The sequence below is a fragment of the Lachnellula hyalina genome (genome assembly GCF_007821495.1).
Source record: "Lachnellula hyalina strain CBS 185.66 chromosome Unknown contig00125, whole genome shotgun sequence".
Lineage (NCBI taxonomy): Eukaryota > Fungi > Ascomycota > Leotiomycetes > Helotiales > Lachnaceae > Lachnellula > Lachnellula hyalina.
The window spans coordinates 53,758-71,197 of record NW_022157239.1 but is presented as its reverse complement, the minus strand read 5'-3'; the positions used below and the strand labels follow the sequence as shown (position 1 = coordinate 71,197).

Here is a 17,440-nt window from a genome sequence, read left to right as displayed (position 1 = left end):
ATAAAGCTCGTTCTCAAAAGATCGAAGCACGAGACACGACAACATTCAGCGCAGGTACAATATGAGCGACTGCGCAGCTCGACCTGTACCCGTACGCATCGGCCACAACATAGAGACCTTCATTTTCCTTGATCATTTTCTTTCTCTCGGTGTTTTTACCTCTCGGCGTGTTAATCGGTTACTTCCCTTCGAAAATTTGCGAGCAGACAGAAATGTTGTGTTCACACAATCCGCGTTCTATTCTACCTTGGTGTAACACGCGGCTCAAGCCCGCGAGCTCAGACTCAATCGTGGGCTGACTCGAAACGCGGTGCACTTTGTACCCCCCTTCGCATTACTTTTTCATCACATTTGGGATAGTGGCAACAAAACCTCTTTCGATAGTTTGCTACTTTCCCTGGATAGTCGAGATCCGAGGCCTGCATTTGTGCATTATCATTATTCTTTTCTTACAGATCTTGGGCGTGAGCGGGAACTGCTACTGCAGCAAACACTTGTAACTAGAGCAATGAAACATGGACGAAACTATGGATGACTCGTTTGCTTCAGTGATAATTGACTGTGACATAGAAATGTAGTTCGTTTAACAAGCCAGCGCCTTGAACGGTTGAGCTGTTCCTTCCGGGAAAAACAAAAGAGGCAAGAGTTGGATCACGTGAAAGTGGATCTCTCACCCAAAAACTTCACGAGTAAGGTACATTGTGTTCCCGTCCTGCCTTCCTTTCTAAATTATGGCAGCGAGCACTGAACCTCGACGGCTCCAAGATCTTCCTTGACTAAGGTTACTTCCTTGTAACGGTGGAAATACTTCTCTTTACACCGTCTGCCCAACATCTCCCTACTTACGTTGACACCGCCTCTGACCTGCACCAACGAAATTCGCAAGGCTGAAGCCCGAGGCTGAACTTCTCACGACGACATGAGATGACCGACAACAATGGGAATCTGCAACATGCAGAGCCATACAAGTCAAGCTCAGATTGTGCAATAGACAGAGGAAGCCTTGCTTTCTTGAAGACAAAGTTAGAGACAAGGGCCGGTGACAACGTTATGAGCGTTCATGTCACCGCAGTCCCGGTCAAGCTAGCCAGCACCGCAATCGGGTATGTCTCTCTCTCCTCGGTGCCGCGTCAATTTATTAACGAGCCTCCAGGTTAATTCGCACCATTCTGCCAAACGACGGCGGCGTTGATCTGCAGCACCTACGCCGATTCGCCAAGTATCACGAGGTCAATGATCATGTCCGAAGTGCCTACGCAAAGGTAGCACCGAGGAACGACGGGCATATAGTCTTCGTGATTGCAGCCCCAATGGCGATAACTACTCGGAAATTCTTGGCGGATTCCCTGTCTCCAACACTGGGTAGCCTCGTGTTCTTCTCGATCGATGTTCCCCTCCAGGCGCCTACGTCTCAAGAGCAGGCGGCCCTTTGGTCTTCTCGATGGTGGCCTACAGTCTACAAGAAAAGCAACCCGTTTGGCCCCCATCCAAGTATAATGGCCAGAGCTGAGGAGGATATCGAGGGCGATGTCAGGAAGTGGATGGACATGGCCGCAGAAGTAGCTCAGCAATCTAAGGCTGCAGGCTTCGGAGAAGCAGTTGGGGTGGTCATCGTCGAAAGGATAAATGGGGTATCTCGTCCTGTAGCAGTCGCTGCCGATGCAAGGTGGTTGAACTGGCCCAGCCCAGGTCCTGGAAATGTCTCAGCTCATGCTGCACTTCGAGCTATCGACATGGTTTCCCAGTGGGTGCGCCGAAGCCACGAAGCCGGAGAAAAACAGGAAATAACAACTAAGAATGTCGGTATATTTCGAGGCAAGCCTAGTCTTCCACTCGAAGAAGAGCACTATCGTGCGCAAACCAACCAAACCGGCTATTTATGCCATGACCTTGAGATATATTGTACCCACGAGCCTTGCGTGATGTGTTCTATGGCGATCGTGCACTCGAGATTTGGACGAGTTGTCTTCGAGAACCGAATGCATACTGGAGGGCTTTGTGCGGATGGAGGCCTAGGGCATGGTTTGTTCTGGCGTAAAGAGCTGAATTGGCAACTGTTGGCGTGGCAATGGACCCGACCTACTGCGGACACTGGATTTGGATTCGACCAACTCCGTATCTCAGACAACAGGAACGCATGCGACGAGCTTTCTTCAAGGGCAGATTTAAACGCTTGAGCCAGAGGACTACGACCCGTTGCACAATGCCCTCCCATAGCTTGCTCCGACGTCGACGGCCACCACTACTATTCAGCCCTCTTAGTCTACCTTTCACATGCCTAGCATTGATACAACCTTGTAATACGCTTATTTGCTTCGATCGATACCCCATTGTTTGAGTGGAGGAACTGGCAAAAAATGGCCTATCACCATACTTATTTGATGTGGTTTGTAAGAACAGATGGGAATGTAGAAATAAGACTCGTGCAATCATTGCTCGTTACTATCAGTACTCAAAATATGTGGCTGGGAAAAAGCTATCCAGTACCTTACATCTGAATCCAGTGTATTAACGACTTTTCTTTTGCGGCTTCCGAATTCCGCTGAGCTTCAAGGTTTGTCGATATGAAGTTCTTCTGCCCCTAGTGATGCCGCAAGCAAGCCAGCCGAAACATCCTAAGCAAGAATCTGTCAAGAACAAAATGCTCTTGAGTTCATCGACGAGTCAAAACGTTGACTAAGGGGTAAGTAAACATTAAAATGGGGCTTTCTCACGTGTTAACGCCTAACTTGATGCCGACCCCTATTTCTTTCAGCGTGCCTCACCCTTGGAACATGAATATCTTCCCTTTCGTCGCTACCAAATCTTCCAATGCTGCAGAATCCTCGTTTGAGTACGTACCCAAACCATGCACAAAACACGTACAATACCAGTACTCGCCTACATGTCTCCAAATATCTCGATTGAGAAACCTACTGCATACACACACAGTACTGTACATTACATTTCATGCTTTTTATTATTTGAAGATTTCACCCAAACAAACACGCTTCCATTCCATCCAGTTCCGGTCCGTTTCAGTTCCATTCACAGACCCAGCCCCACCTAGTAGCTAGCTGAGAACAGCGTGATACAGGGTATTGTCATGAAAACTGCAACTTTCTATAAAATATGCTTTTACAAGGCTTATATAGAGTCCCACTGCCGGAAACACCCTTTTTCTAGTAGAAAGTAGGGGATTTTAGCAGTTTAATCACTAAAAGGGGATAAATAATCTATCTAGGGGGGTTTTTAGCTAATAGAAACCCTCTATTATCCTGGTTACATCCTGGTTTTAAGTGGAAAGTTGCAATATTTATGAAAACACCCTGTACTATGCGGGAGATCGTCATCAGCCTTGTGTCTGCTGTGGCGTGCAAATCCATGTTAGATCGATACACGGGTCGGGACTTCGGATCAAAGCATTTTGGTTTAGTGTCAAGAAATTACGCACAGTTCCAGCATCGAGATGCGGAATACCCGGGCGTCGTTCTAGAGATATCCTATTCACAAGATGAGATGGGAAAGATCTGAAAAAGCTTGCGTGGGATTATATCCAATACTCAAATGGGGGATATCAAAGTGGCCATTGGTATCGATATCAAGTACGGCGACACAAAGGAGGCAACGTTGTCCGTTTGGCGACCGCGGTACATCCGTGAAGATGGGGAGGGAATAAAAATTCTTGAGGCAGAAGAAATAAGTATATCCCAGGTATGTTATTCTTTACGTGCGCATGGAGCTAAAGCTAACCTTGGGAAGGCATTTCGGGCTGGCGATGGGTCTTTTGCCAATTCAACCAACGTCCTTTGTCTCAACCTTGCCGATTTCGCGACCGATGAAATGTTGACAAACATGCATTTCGGAAACTCGACAGAAGTCAGAATATCATAGCACAGTTTCTCAATAGGGCTGAGGGAATGCAAGAGTCGCGAGAACCAATGCAAGAGAGCGGAGCCCAGAGTGTGAAGTCGACGCGGCAGACACGGAAGCGAAGACGCTTTTCAAGTTCACTCGATCAGCTTAGGTCTGAAGACGAGGCAGAACGCCAGAACCAGGAGGGAAAGTCCGAGAAGAGGATTGACGCAAAGGATGACGATTTCAGTTCTAGGACTCTAGTCGAAGCCTATGATCAAGAACCCCGACGCAGCGCGCTAGGCAAAGGCTCGGAGGCGCTTAAGCATTGATCTTACTATTCCCGACCGACCACTGAGCCATGTGTCTCTATCGAAAGATCTTTGAGGCAGGTTTCTCAAAACCACATTGCCGCCTTGGTCGAACGTGTTGCGAATATCTTGCCTGTCTCATTGGTATAACATGGCAGCTCTGCCATCGCGAAATCTGAGGTTTTCCTCCATTTAGGTTAGTCAGTTTCAACGTTTCGGGTGCATTCCAGCCACTAACCTTCCACATGGATAGAATCGATGTTCTGCGCGCAGGACCCCGCACGTCTTCCCTGAATTCATAGCTTCATTGAATGGCGTATGATAGGGGTGGCCTTTGTGCTTCTATACCACTCAGCTTTGCGAATTCAGCGTTATAGATATCATGATACCCTCTTCTTGTCAAGGTTTGAATGTGACATGGTGGGGTCCGAGGACATGATGAAAGCATCCAAACGAAGTCGCCGCAAGCGGATGTGCTATAAGCCTACCTATATGCACGGACCTCGACTTTTATATATGCTTTCAAGAAGGCGTATCGATTGTATTTGAGCCTGCGAGGTCCTGTCTGCCAGGCATGAAACGTATTCAATTATGGCCCAAGCAAAAAGTGTCGTAGATACCATTGCACGGTGTGTTCCCTTTCATGTGCGAGTAGTAGTAACTGATATGAGACAGGTGTTTCGACAACGGTACCTATTCCGATCTGACCATCAAATGCCACTATAGATCTTGGAAGGTTCACCGCGTAGTTGTTTGCTCTCAATCAACGGTCTTGCATGCAGCATGTATGACAGGCTTCAAGGTCATTATTCAAGAACGATCGTCGTTTAGCTCGAAATCTGACCCTACACAGGAGCAATATACAGGTGTCATTGATCTAGACGACGATGATCCGGTCGCTGTTGAAATATTGTTGAAATACTTCTATACCGGCAAATACAATGAGCCGATAGATGAGATGAAAGAACTTCGTCAGCAGTTGCAGGTTCAAGTTCTCACGTACAATTTAGCCGACAAATATGATGTACTGGCTTTGATGGGGCTCGCAGCGAAGAGGTTCAAATCAACTCTCAACGACGGCCCTACAACCGTGGAATATCTATCTGTCATCTCAGATGTCTATGCCATACCTACATCAACGAACAGCCTACGGGTCACCGCTACCGAACATGCCAGAGCCAACTTTAGGGACATGATACAAAGCGACGATTCTGAAGTTCTGCGAACCACGCTACAGGATATACCAGAGTTCGCCTTCGATGTTCTTCAGCTGTTTGCCAACGCTCCTCTAATAGGCCGTTGTTACACCTGCGGTCCAAACCAGAGTGCCGAACCACTTCAAGCGCGTTGCATTAAGTGCAGCAGGGGGGGAATTTCGCTGACACATTATTGAAAATTAGATGATTTCTTCAGTTGAAGGCGTGGAACAAGTTGTTTGCTGTTGACGCAGTCTTGGAGACGGAAGTGAAAGCAAATGAGTTGGGTATATGTTGGTAGCTGGATAATATGAAAATTCTGTAGTCAGTTTCAATTACCCTGAATCTAGCTGGCTATTCCCGTCTCAAATTTGATCTTCATAAGTGTCTTGCGAACGTTGAATTTCCTCGCCTCGCCACGACGTAACTCGTAAAAGTAAGAAATGCAGATTCACTAAGAGTGCAATTTAACGATGCTATTGGGCTTCCCCAGCCTGAAATCTGATGACACGGTTTGATATCCAACGCGGATCACAACACCTCTTACAAACTTTCTCGGAAGATGTTTCGAAGCAGGTGTCTCAAGACCACATTACCACTTTCTTGGTCGAACGGGTTGCGAAATATCTTGCCGGTCTCTTTAGTGTAGGCCCGTAGTTCTGCCACGTCGCGAAAGGTCTGAACTTTGTCCTCACTGCCACTTCTTCCCCAGGCAATCAAGTCAACAATATTAACATGTGTCCTTCGTACAGCCTGTGATCTACATTAGCATTCATCGACCAATATCTGTCGCATAGTCTCCTACCTGCTCGCATTGCTCACATGTCTTCGGAAGCGGCTCGACACCAATTGCACGACAAAGCACGTGCCACGCAGTCAAATCGTTCTCTGCCCCATACCACATCTCTAGTTCGCTTTGCAGCGCCTTTTGGTATTTATCCCATGCAACGTCTGCCGTGGAATTGCCACGGCGCCATCCTTCGTGTCTCCGCAAATTTGCATACGAAGTAGCCGGTGGTAGAGAAGGGTCATAATGAAATGTTGAGAAAGAGCTGAAAAAGGCATCCAAAGGGGTCTCCGTATCCTGCTGGTGTTTAGGGGAGTCCCGCAGGTGCCGCAGCAGGGCCTCTTCGCTGTTAAAGGATCGATCACAGTCGTCACAGCTAAAGGAGGGGGCATGCGCTGGTGAATACCGTAGGTGCTGCTGCAGGGCGTCTTCACTATCGAAACGACGATTGCAAGGGTTACAATTGAAGGCATGTGCAAGTGAGGTTCGTTTGTGCTGGTTCAGGCTTGTGTCGCTATTGAAATATCGATCGCAGGGAATACAACGGGGCCGCATGGTAACGATGTCTTCATATCAGTACAAATCCAATTGTTCAGGAGAAATGATATTCGGAAGCGGTAAGTCGACTGTTAAGTTATTTGCGTTACTGGATAAACGGAATCTCGGCAAGCAGCTATGTTATGTACGGAGTAACTGCAACTCAACACTATTGTCCAATGACACAATAACACATGAACCAACAGTATCCGCGACATGGAACCGGGTAATGTTACCATCAAGGAAAATAGCAGCAGCATCTTCGCGATCATCTAGAGCAGCTGCGGTAAGTTAAGCACGCTCACGACGTCCTTATATAGCACTAATGCGATAGCACTTCAGCTCGACGCAACAGAGTACTCAAAGATTATTAGAGAGGCGTTAAAGCTCGTCAACACTCGCTTCAGAGCTATTCTGACTCTAGGAACCGTCTTTGTCGAGACGTCTAAGGACGGCCCGGGAGGTTATATAAGAAAGGAAATGGAGTCACGGATGGATAATTAGGTCAACTTTCGGCGCTTCCAGCGACGATTTGGGCAATGATTATGGCTACGAGGATGGTTAGGATGATGATGTCAATACTTATATAGACGATGATAGTAATTCTTGGAGAAGAGCGGGGCACTGAATACGCCTGAATATATGGAAATCAATTGGCAGACAGTAGGATATCACTTGCATTGCGCCGAGAATGTAAAAAGCGACTTTTACAAACAAGAACCATTCGCAAGGCCTGCGGGAGCCTGCCGCGAATGATAACACATATCGTTTTCTTATACTATATGCCTTTCAATTCTGGGGTTAGATTGAAGCATAATTGAAGCTTTATAATAGTCCCGAGATCTGTAGATAGCTTAATAGTTATCATAGAGCAGGGGGTAGTAGGCATTATAGGTTTCGATGCTCTTAGTAGGATCATCGACAGCGCCGCCAAACTATAGTTTTTTTTAACTGCAAGTTGGATTCTTATAGAGACAGCTACAAAACTAAAAAGAACAGATCAAAGCATTATTTGTTTGTGTGGTGAGTTTTTAAGACCTCTAGACTATGAAGTATTCTCGGCACCCCGGTTTTTTCGGCACGTAGGGACGGACTTTATAACTCACTCTACTGCTAATGATTTTGATTTTCAGAAAGTGTTGCGTTGACTTGGGTGGGGTTGCTTCTATAATGGCAGGTTTTGTTTTAATTCCTACAGTTCTACTCTTGGGGGCACTGGGCCATTAATCAAGATTTCTTTCAGGATGGCCAGCTCTAGTCATTTCCCTGTGGTCATGGGAAAACTAAACAACATTTGAAATAGATTGCTTTATAAGATTACTATTTTCCCCACTCAAAGAATCCCAAAAGGGTATTTGATTCGCTGCAAAAGGTATAGAATCAAGGTAAACACAGAAACACAGGGGTCAAAAGAACAGAAACATGTAGCTAAACAACGATCTTGGCATCTGCATCGGTTCCGCCAGTTTCTAAAGCATTCTCGCCCTTGCCACCCGTTGTCTTGGCTGCCTCGGCGGAAATAAATGATTGCTCGAAGTCGCCGATAATGTCGTCAATGTGCTCTGTGCCTACCGATATCCGGATGAGGTCCTGAAGATCTGTTAGTGTGCTTTCTCAAGAATCCAAGTAGATTGCACATACCTCAGTTACACCCGAAGCAAGCTTCTCATCATCTGACAATTGCTCGTGAGTTGTGGACCATGGGTGGATAGCAAGAGTCTTCGAGTCGCCAACATTTGCCAGGTTAGAGATCAACTTGAAGCCATCAACAACCTGACTACCGGCAGCCCCACCTCCTTTAACACCGAAACTCAGAACGCCTCCAAATCCCCGTTTCAGGTACCTTTTGGCAAGCTCGTGAGATGGGTGGCTTTCAAGACCTGGATAAGAGACCCAAGAGACGTGGGGGCTTTTCTCAAGCCACCTAGCCAAAGTAATGGCATTGAAGGCATGACGTTCAGCGCGCAGACTCAAGGTCTCGAGACCTTGGATTAACTGGAAGGCACCGAATGGGTTCAACGCGCTTCCACAATCGCGGAGGATTTCGACTCTGAGGCGGATGGCAAAAGTTACAGGGCCAAATGTTTCCCAGAATTTAAGGCCGTGGTATCCTGGAGATTCCTCCACCATCTCCGGGAATCGCTTGCCATTCTTGCCCCAGTCAAACTTTCCCGAGTCGACAACCACCCCTCCAATTGTTGTGCCGTGTCCACCGATCCACTTTGTTGCTGAGTGAACAACAATATCTGCGCCGTGGTCGATTGGACGAACGAAGTAACCTCCAGCACCGAAAGTATTATCAACCTGCCTAAATTAATGGCCGAACAAAGAATGTTGGTAGGAATACTTACCACTACAGGAACGCCCTTCTCATGAGCTACTTTTGCAATTGCCTCAAAGTCCGGGATATTGTACTTTGGGTTGCCAATACTCTCAATATAGACTGCCTTTGTGTTTTCATCTATTGCTGCTGCGAAGTCCTCTGGCTTGTCTCCCTTGACGAATTTGGTATGTATGCCCAGTCTTGGTAAGAACACCTTCAGTTGATTATAGGTTCCTCCGTACAGGTTCGTAGTCGATACGATATTGTCTCCTGCGTGTGCCAAAGCCGCAATTGTCATGAACTGAGCTGCTTGGCCAGAGCTGGCGGCCACGGCGGCAATTCCGCCTTCTAGAGCGGCTATACGTTTCTCAAAGACATCGACAGTTGGCTGTATAGGCTTGGGTTAGCTAAGGCCATACATTGACTAGCAGAGTCACGGAAGCCTTCGTATAACTGCTGGATACAATTTGTGACAAGGGTGATGATGGAGCAATGGGAAGTAAATATTGGAATTCTAGGTTGGGTATTTGTTCCCTGGTGCATACTCAAATTTGAAGCTGCAGAGAAAGGAGTCGAGAGGGAGATAGGGAAGTTCTTGCATACATTCATGATCCGGCTGTAGATGTTACCAAACTCCTTGAGCCCGAACAGTCTTGCTCCATGAGCAGAGTCATTGAATGTGAAACTCTACAGTTACAATTAGCAACCTCAACGCCATTCCACATTGTTTCTTGACTAACAGTGGTGGCATATATTGGTACAGCTCGAGCATTAGTTGTTGGATCTGGCTCCTGCCCCGCATGCAATTGCAGAGTTTCGAAGTGGGTGCTGTCGGGAGCCATTGTGTATATGTATAATATGGACTTGGTATTTGATCTGTAGTAGATTGCGTCTGGATCCGTCCTCCTGGATTGACAAGGGGTAGATAGATGTAGAGATAGGAAAGGAAGGAGGGAGGGGAGGGGAGGGGAGGGGAGGGGAGCTTAAAGATCTTCAAATGTGGGGTAAAAGGTTGACATAGAGGAGCTGTCTTTGAGCTACAGGATCACGTCATCTCACCTGAGGATGAGATGGATCTCAGCTGAGGACGAGATGAGTACACTTTAGGTGCTACCTCGGCCTACGACTAGGTAGTTAGCTGAATATTCGTGTATAAACAAACCGTCTCCTGTCCATTTTACAGTTCCGAAAACCGCAGAGGTACAGTACTATAATAACCTTACTCGTATACAAGTACTGTAAGGTAGCTCGGGTAGGTAAAATCTGACTAGTGGTCATCTATGCATGTCATGCTTTGCACAACGTGGGCCGCGCCGCTTGGAGGGGCGGACAAATGGCGTAATGGTCATGTGACTTTTTCATTCTTCAGAACTTCAGAGTCTAGTACTGTCAATAATATGTCGACACTTTTCACTCTTCGTACCGTACTTCAGTTTACCAAGACTACAGAGGTATGTGAACAAGAAGAGTCTCCAACACCACGTGCGTGAAAGTCACGAATCTCTTTTTTCTCACTCTACCTGTCCTGTGTCGACTTTGAAGCTGCTTGAATACCAAGAATACCAAGAGCTTATGCTAGACAAAGCGAATGTTTTGAGCCTTTCAGAATCATATCTTGACACTGCTCGGCCTTCTTTGACAATGCATCTTTGTTTCATTGCCGAGAGGTACTTGGGCAATGCGTTGTCATCTTGAAACTAGACAGCAAACACAGACGAAGCTTTACTTCTGGACTCGCATCAACGAAGCAGAAGATGCGGGCGGGCAGGGCAGGCTCGCAGGTTCAGTGCTGGCGGCTATCAATTGGCAACCATCTCAATCTAGTAAGAACGTGAACATGGGTCAATTCAAGCGATAAGAATCCTGTAAATCTGATGCAGTGATGATCGCTTTCCCTGTTCCTATTTTTGACGTCCTGGTCCAAGTTGGCATTAGTGATGCTCTATTGGTCCACGCCCCTGTTTCACCATGATACAGAAGGGGTCAACACCACCCCCCCAGTTTTATGCAAAGCTTCTGCCGGGATTTGAATATCATGGCAGTTGGCGACTTCTATCAGTCATATTTCCTTCCTTTACTTTTCCTCTTTGATATCTATTTTCTCCGCATATCTATCTCCATTATCCATTCATTTGTACGCGCGCACCAGTGACAGCAGCACGTAATAGAGCACCAGCTTCTCCTATCTCTCTACGAGAAGACGAATTTATCAGACGCGATACCACGAAATCAGCAGACATCATGGGATTCATGGGATTCATGGCCTTTGGATTAGTCCACCTTCTGCGGATTGCCCAGCTTATCCTTGCTGTCAACGTTCTTGCACTCTCGGGTTACGGTATGGCAAGACAATTCGAAAGCAAGATATCAAGTAACTGACAGGATTAGTTGCCCATTGGTATAATGCCGACACCTTAACCGCACCGCCTAAACAAATCGACTTCTTGATCTTCGTCCCGGTCTTTTCTTTCATCTCTGTCTTCTACCTTGAGTTTGTTCCGCGCTTTGCGCCGAAGGGTAAGACCTCAATATCTCCCCGAGCTTTGAAGATAGACTAATATTGGGTAGCTTCTCACCCATACGCACTCTTTGTAGTCGAGATCTTAAACACCTTGTTCTACTTTTCGGGATTTATCGCACTTGCTGTCTTCATCGGCAGACTGCTCTTCTGCCGTGGTTCGGTCTGTTCGGCAGCCCGAGCAGATGCTGTATTCGCCGCCTTTAGCTGGATTCTATGGGCTGCTAGTTCTGTTGTTGGTGCTTTGAAGATCTTCAGGGGCGGATTTCAGAACATGAAGACGGATCACCAAGCATCTTCGGTCATGAAGGAAGTGCCTGCTCAGCCATAGGCATCTAGCCTACCGAGATAGGGAGAGGGGCAACGAAGTTATGGAAAATGAGCTGAGGATAAGGGATATCCCAAACGGAAAGTGGCCTTGAAGACTTCTTCCATGAACAAAGCTACTCATGATTATTACGCGCGTTTGGTGTTTGACTTTCGGGAAAGGAGTCTTGTTATGGACAACGGGGGTAGCAATGGCTCTATATATTTGCTGGGCAAACGATAATGAATGGAGACAATGGATGGACTATTCAAAACTACACCTGTTGGAACGGGACTTGGAAGAGCGGGTTCTAAGACTTCCTAAGAGTCTGTGCTGACACATGAAGGGTAAGGGAATGGCTCACACTTGCACCAATAGCCTTGAACTCAAACTCAATCGCAATTAAAAATAAAACAGCCTATGGGAAGGACTGGAACCTTAGTCGACAGGAGACCTGAAATACTGTATCGAAATCAAGTCCACCGTCTTGTTCTATCACCTTCAAAGCTGCTATTGGCAGAATTGGTAGTATCTCGGCATCGATAATAGTCTTATACTTAATATGGTAATTATACTCTGCCTCTTAAATAAAAGGCATTAGAAAACCCCATATAAGATGAAAGTATAGAATCCCAAGAAAAAGTCGTCAAAGTAAAGTAAACTCCCCATCATTCGCAATCTGGTCAAAGCTTGCTCGTCCCGGGCCTCTGGAAACTTTACGCGACCTCGCTCGCATCGCATCACCAATTCAACTCAACCTCACATCTACTGTAGTCTCACTCTCTCCAAAACCTCAAGCTCTCGCTCTCCACCTCCACCACCACAATTCAAAATGCGCCTCTCAGCCACCACCCCCCTCTCCTTCATCACCGCGCTCCTCTTCCCCCTCGCCCTCTCCGCCCACCTCCGCATCGCCATCCCCCCCTCCCCCCTCCTCCCCCAACCCATCCACGCTCCCGCCCTCCACAACCGCAACGCTCAGCACGCTGTCCGCCGTGCACCGCAGGCCGCTACGCGTCGACAACGCCTTCGATTTCCGGAACGTGAGCGCTGGATCCTACCTCCTGGATATCCATTGCCATAGCCATGCGTTTGCGCCGCTGAGAGTGGACGTCTCGGGCGCTGGTACGGGTTCGGATATCGGGGACAAGGTGCAGGTTTGGGGCACGTTTAGGGGGAATGAGTGGGCGAATAAAGGGGAGGAATATGCTGTTAGGAAGGTGGATGGGGTGTGGACTTGGGAGGTTAAGGTCGTGGCCGAGAAGGAGTATTTTTTCGAGAGGAGTGGTTGTGAGTTTTCCCTCCTTTCCTTGTCATCTATCTATTTTCTGGCCTTGAGCAAGGTTCGTTCGAATGGAGAGCTTTGCTAACAGAGATGGAAATAGTCTCTCCTCTAAGCCTGCTTAAGAACCCAATGATTCTTATCGCGGGCGTGAGTATGATTATCGTGTTCGGAATGCCGTATCTTATGGACAACAGTAAGCTCCCTCTCCCTACCACCAAGCCATACTCTATCACGAGCGCCAGTGAAGTAAATGCTAATATACTATTCTCTACGAATAGTGGATCCCGAAATGCGTGCGGAATTTGAAGAGCGCCAGAAGTCGACGTCGATTACCAGCGGGACAGCTGCGAATCCGCTGCAGAATTTTGATGCGGCGGCCTGGTTGGCTGGGTCGGGGCCGAAGAAGAGCGATGCGCCGGTTGAGAAGGGGATTACAAGGTGATGGGATGGGCTGTGAGGGGGTGGGTTATAGAGGAGGTGTTGTGTAATTTAGGTATTGTGGGAGGAAAGGATATAGAGAATATAATTCTTGTGCCGATACATTCTGCTGTGATGTGCTTTCATTTAAATACCACTTCGGTATTATACTGATACGAAAGTTTTGGATTTCGAAGCTTCTTTGTTGGAAGCCAGTCGGCCTCCGTCATACGCTTTTCCATACATGGGAAGGAATTCAAGGGCTGCTTGAATACTCACGAGGCTTTGTACAGCTTTTTCTTCACATTATATTGAGTATCCAATAGAGATGAAACGTCACAAGGTTATCCAGAAGCTGTAATTTGAAAACATAGCCGGATGGCATTTCATAAAGCAGCGATCGAAATCGAGTCTAAAAGCTCAGTGCCCACTCGGAGTTCAACTCAGGTGCAAATCCTCTTCCTATCCACCATATAGAATTTACATGACTGATTGGCCTTCGTCATTGTAAATTGCTCAGAAATCTCCACCGCCACCATCATCCCCACCGCCGAAGTCTCCACCACCATCTCCACCGCCATAGTCTCCTATACAACCAATTAATATATGACATTCAGTAAAGTAAGAGTGGGAGTAAGGTGTGGTTCACGCCTTAAAGGGAAGGGAATCAACGAACCTCCACCATCTCCTCCACCATCTCCTCCTCCATCGCCGCCGTCACCTCCAATAGCATCTTCAAGTAACATTCCTCCAACCAGACCACCCCCAAGTCCGAGTGCAGCTGTACCATAAGTGTTAGTAGTAATTCGAACAATTCAGCTTTGCTCACTAACCTCCGCCGGCCATACCCAAGCCTCCCGACTTCTTGGGCGCTTGCTGTTGATAGCCACCACCACCGTATGGGGAGTAACCTCCTCTGAACAAAGAGTTAGTAAGGTAAGCTTCTAAAACAGCAAGCCATCTGGGGTAAACTATGAAGCGAGGTTACATACCCATAGCCGCCCTGGGGAGGGTAGCCCTGCTGGTAGCCCTGAGGCGGGTAGTTCTGCGGTGGATATTGCTGTTGTTGAGGATACTGCTGAGGATATTGATTTCCACCATATCCGCCATATCCGGCCTGATGTTGACTGCTAGAACCTCCGCTTGCCTTTCCGAGTAGTTTTCCTAGGAAACCACCCGACTTCTTCTGCTCCCTCGCGGGTAGATCTTGTTGGTAGCTCGGAGATTGACCCATCGGGGTATTTTGATAGTCTTGTTGCGCATTCCTACTACTCGATCCTCTCGCATTCTCCTCGGCTTGTAATCGGGCAGCGAGCTCGGCATCGCTTTCGGCGTGGGGACCACCTGGTTTGGTATCATAGGGATTTGACTTTGTATCATTCATGCTGCCCATTCCGCCGCCCGCATAACCCGGGGGTGGTCCTGCAGGAGCACCATCGCCAGCAGGATAGACGGGGTCGGTAGGCTTGTTCCATTGACTTTGCTTTGTGTAGATGTTGACGTAGAACCTATGAGGGGTTAATCTGGCTCGCGACGGGATGTGCGAAGGTGAAGAAACATACCATTCCTTGTACTGTTCGTTCCAAATAGCCTTGTACCCTGCTGGTACAGTAGGGGGAGGTGGGCCAGTTGGCGGCGCAAAATCAGACATCGTTGCTAGATGATGAAGTTGTGAAGTTGCGGTGTATGCAAGTTGGGCTTGGCTGTTCTTCGAGGGGAAGGAGGGGGGGTGGAGGGAGAGGAGGTATTTAAGTCAAGGGTCGGAAGTGACGTGACGAATCTGAAGAGGCAACAACGCCGCGGTGGCTTGGATTAGCTATGGTGAATATAATGAACGGTTTCCTATAATATTGAATCTATCTATAGAGGAACCGGTCCGGTACAGTAAGTACTTTACAGTATTTGGTTCAGCCATCGGAGTGCCTCTGCCTCCCCGCCGTGGAATCTTTGCCCCTCACTGACTCTACGTAACCCGGCTCAGCCACAAATTTCAGGCTGTGGCAAGTCACGGTAAACGTCTCAACTACTCCGTAACGTTTGCGCATCACACGCTCTAGCTGAATCGATTCTAGTAAAAGTTCCGTCCATGTCATATTCGACTTTTCAAAATCCATGTCCGAGGGCCATTTGCATTTTAGAGTCGTGTTTTGAATGTCAACTGAACTTACTCATTGATACTTTCACTCAAGGCAAACTGCTCGTTGAACCCCCTCCCCTCTCAGTCGAGTGAAAAGTAATCTGTAACTCGCATTTGTCACTGCAACGCCTTTCCAAATGCTCATGGTGTATCTAATGTGCTCCCAACGCCCTCAATGCTGCAATCGCAAACAATCCCAGTGATATACAAACCGCAGAGCCTCGAGGTTAACAGCAGCCATAACCAGCCTTCGCGGGAGCACCCAGTTTGACATTGCCTCTGTTTGCTATAGCACCTGGACCCTTGACTCCCGACCTCCTATCATTCAAGTCGTATTTGCCAGCTTCGATGTTCTGATATATCCTCTCCGCCACCCGTCCGAACGCCATCTCTACTCCTTCACCACTTTTAGCGCTCGTCTCAACGTACTCCAGCACCCCATTCTTCTTGGCCCATTCCTCCGCTTCTTCCTTTGTGACTTCTCTCTTGTTCTCATCTCCTGCTGCCAGATCACTCTTGTTCCCAACTAGAACGACTACGATATCTGGTTCCGCAATCTGTCTCAGGTCATTCAGCCAGTCTTGCACATGGTTGAATGTTTGCCTCCTTGAAATATCGAATACTAGCAGTGCTCCAGAAGCGCCACGAAAGTAACTCCGTGTCACACTCTTGTATGTCTCCTGTCCGGCGGTATCCCATAAACTCAGTTTCATATGCCTCTGTTCCACTTGTGGTTCTGCACGTCGAGGCTCTGGCAGTCCTTCGGAAATATTTACTAACGATGGGTCTCTTGAAACCCCTGGCTTTGATTTTGGTGGTTGAGTATTTGGAGGCCCAACTGGCACGATCCGACTTCCAAACTCCACTCCTATCGTGACATCGTGATGAGGACTAAATCTTCCTTCGCAAAGGCGGATAGTCAACGAAGATTTCCCAGTTGCGCTGTCCCCAATAGCAACTAGTTTTGCCTGCAGGTTTGTCAGTGGTTAGCTATGCTGAATCAAAGTGGATATAGGAGAGCTGGGAACCAAAAGCTCAGAGGAAGTGCATACGATAAAGTCCCAAGACGACATTAGAGCCGCAGATGTGGTTTGCTGCGTAGAGCACACGACCTTGGTGATTGATTAATACCAGCTGAGTGAAGGGCGATAGAGAAGAGGAGCTGTATAAGGTGGGGAGTATTGTCGTGATGTCGAAGCTGCCTCGTGCTCCCAACTCAATAAGCTTTTGTTCTGTCGGTCTAGTATGTGGCGTTAAGTACTGTAGGTGGGGGCGCTCGTGCACGGCTTTCTTTGACGTTGCGGAGGATGCGATGCTTTCAAAACAATGCTGATTTAACACATTTTAATATCTGTCCGTTAAATTTCTCATATATAATACATGTTCAAAATCCAAGTAACTTCTCATATGTCTGTTCATTTTGCAGGACTATCCACTATCTCATTACTGTATGGTGGTGACTCGTGTGTTGATTCAAAGCTCCAGCCTTCCATGTGACTAACCCGCCAAAGCGACCCCGGAACCATACCGGTACACCATACAGCCAGTCCAGCTCACACGGCAACTGATACCTTCCCATGACAGCCGTTATCTGAATCTAAACATCGACTCAAACATCTTTTATTTTAACCTCCAGACCCGATTATACAGTCAAATACTCTAATCAAACACTCTAAAGTACTCGTATTCTTTCTGACTTTCGAGTCTGGACTGGACAAAGCAGGCACTGGCAGAAGCTCACCTCACTCACCGACTACAACTAGGCATCGTTATCAAGCTGGTGAGCTC

The 17,440-nt window shown here is 47.5% G+C and overlaps 8 protein-coding genes across 8 annotated transcripts; 4 read left to right on the top strand and 4 right to left on the bottom strand.

Moving 5' to 3' along the window:
* Positions 1 to 924: 924 nt before the first annotated feature.
* Positions 925 to 2,177, top strand: TAD3 (tRNA-specific adenosine deaminase subunit; the record flags this gene model as incomplete). The annotated part of the gene is made up of 2 exons (XM_031151247.1): positions 925 to 1,103; positions 1,154 to 2,177. 2 exons carry the CDS (start codon positions 925 to 927, stop codon positions 2,175 to 2,177), a joined length of 1,203 nt encoding a protein of 400 aa, XP_031003363.1.
* Positions 2,178 to 4,736: 2,559 nt separating this feature from the next.
* LHYA1_G006306 (uncharacterized protein) lies at positions 4,737 to 5,538 on the top strand (the record flags this gene model as incomplete). Its single annotated transcript, XM_031151246.1, has 2 exons — positions 4,737 to 4,774; positions 4,821 to 5,538. The coding sequence occupies 2 exons, from the start codon at positions 4,737 to 4,739 to the stop codon at positions 5,536 to 5,538; spliced, it is 756 nt and encodes a 251-aa protein (XP_031003377.1).
* A 346-nt stretch (positions 5,539 to 5,884) lies between these two features.
* On the bottom strand, positions 5,885 to 6,683 carry ZNF274 (Neurotrophin receptor-interacting factor-like protein; the record flags this gene model as incomplete). The annotated part of the gene is made up of 2 exons (XM_031151245.1): positions 5,885 to 6,094; positions 6,147 to 6,683. The coding sequence occupies 2 exons, from the start codon at positions 6,681 to 6,683 to the stop codon at positions 5,885 to 5,887; spliced, it is 747 nt and encodes a 248-aa protein (XP_031003375.1).
* Positions 6,684 to 8,093: 1,410 nt separating this feature from the next.
* Positions 8,094 to 9,830, bottom strand: cysD (Homocysteine synthase; the record flags this gene model as incomplete). The annotated part of the gene is made up of 5 exons (XM_031151244.1): positions 8,094 to 8,255; positions 8,307 to 8,969; positions 9,017 to 9,376; positions 9,592 to 9,675; positions 9,729 to 9,830. The coding sequence occupies 5 exons, from the start codon at positions 9,828 to 9,830 to the stop codon at positions 8,094 to 8,096; spliced, it is 1,371 nt and encodes a 456-aa protein (XP_031003376.1).
* Positions 9,831 to 11,229: 1,399 nt separating this feature from the next.
* LHYA1_G006303 (uncharacterized protein) lies at positions 11,230 to 11,837 on the top strand (the record flags this gene model as incomplete). Its single annotated transcript, XM_031151243.1, has 3 exons — positions 11,230 to 11,326; positions 11,371 to 11,505; positions 11,557 to 11,837. The coding sequence occupies 3 exons, from the start codon at positions 11,230 to 11,232 to the stop codon at positions 11,835 to 11,837; spliced, it is 513 nt and encodes a 170-aa protein (XP_031003366.1).
* An 808-nt stretch (positions 11,838 to 12,645) lies between these two features.
* Positions 12,646 to 13,540, top strand: LHYA1_G006302 (uncharacterized protein; the record flags this gene model as incomplete). The annotated part of the gene is made up of 4 exons (XM_031151242.1): positions 12,646 to 12,856; positions 12,921 to 13,103; positions 13,199 to 13,291; positions 13,377 to 13,540. 4 exons carry the CDS (start codon positions 12,646 to 12,648, stop codon positions 13,538 to 13,540), a joined length of 651 nt encoding a protein of 216 aa, XP_031003367.1.
* A 491-nt stretch (positions 13,541 to 14,031) lies between these two features.
* On the bottom strand, positions 14,032 to 15,166 carry LHYA1_G006301 (uncharacterized protein; the record flags this gene model as incomplete). The annotated part of the gene is made up of 5 exons (XM_031151241.1): positions 14,032 to 14,102; positions 14,192 to 14,296; positions 14,349 to 14,431; positions 14,508 to 15,023; positions 15,078 to 15,166. The coding sequence occupies 5 exons, from the start codon at positions 15,164 to 15,166 to the stop codon at positions 14,032 to 14,034; spliced, it is 864 nt and encodes a 287-aa protein (XP_031003364.1).
* A 713-nt stretch (positions 15,167 to 15,879) lies between these two features.
* On the bottom strand, positions 15,880 to 16,725 carry RABB1B (Ras-related protein; the record flags this gene model as incomplete). Its single annotated transcript, XM_031151240.1, has 2 exons — positions 15,880 to 16,620; positions 16,705 to 16,725. 2 exons carry the CDS (start codon positions 16,723 to 16,725, stop codon positions 15,880 to 15,882), a joined length of 762 nt encoding a protein of 253 aa, XP_031003365.1.
* Between the last annotated feature and the right edge of the window lie 715 nt (positions 16,726 to 17,440).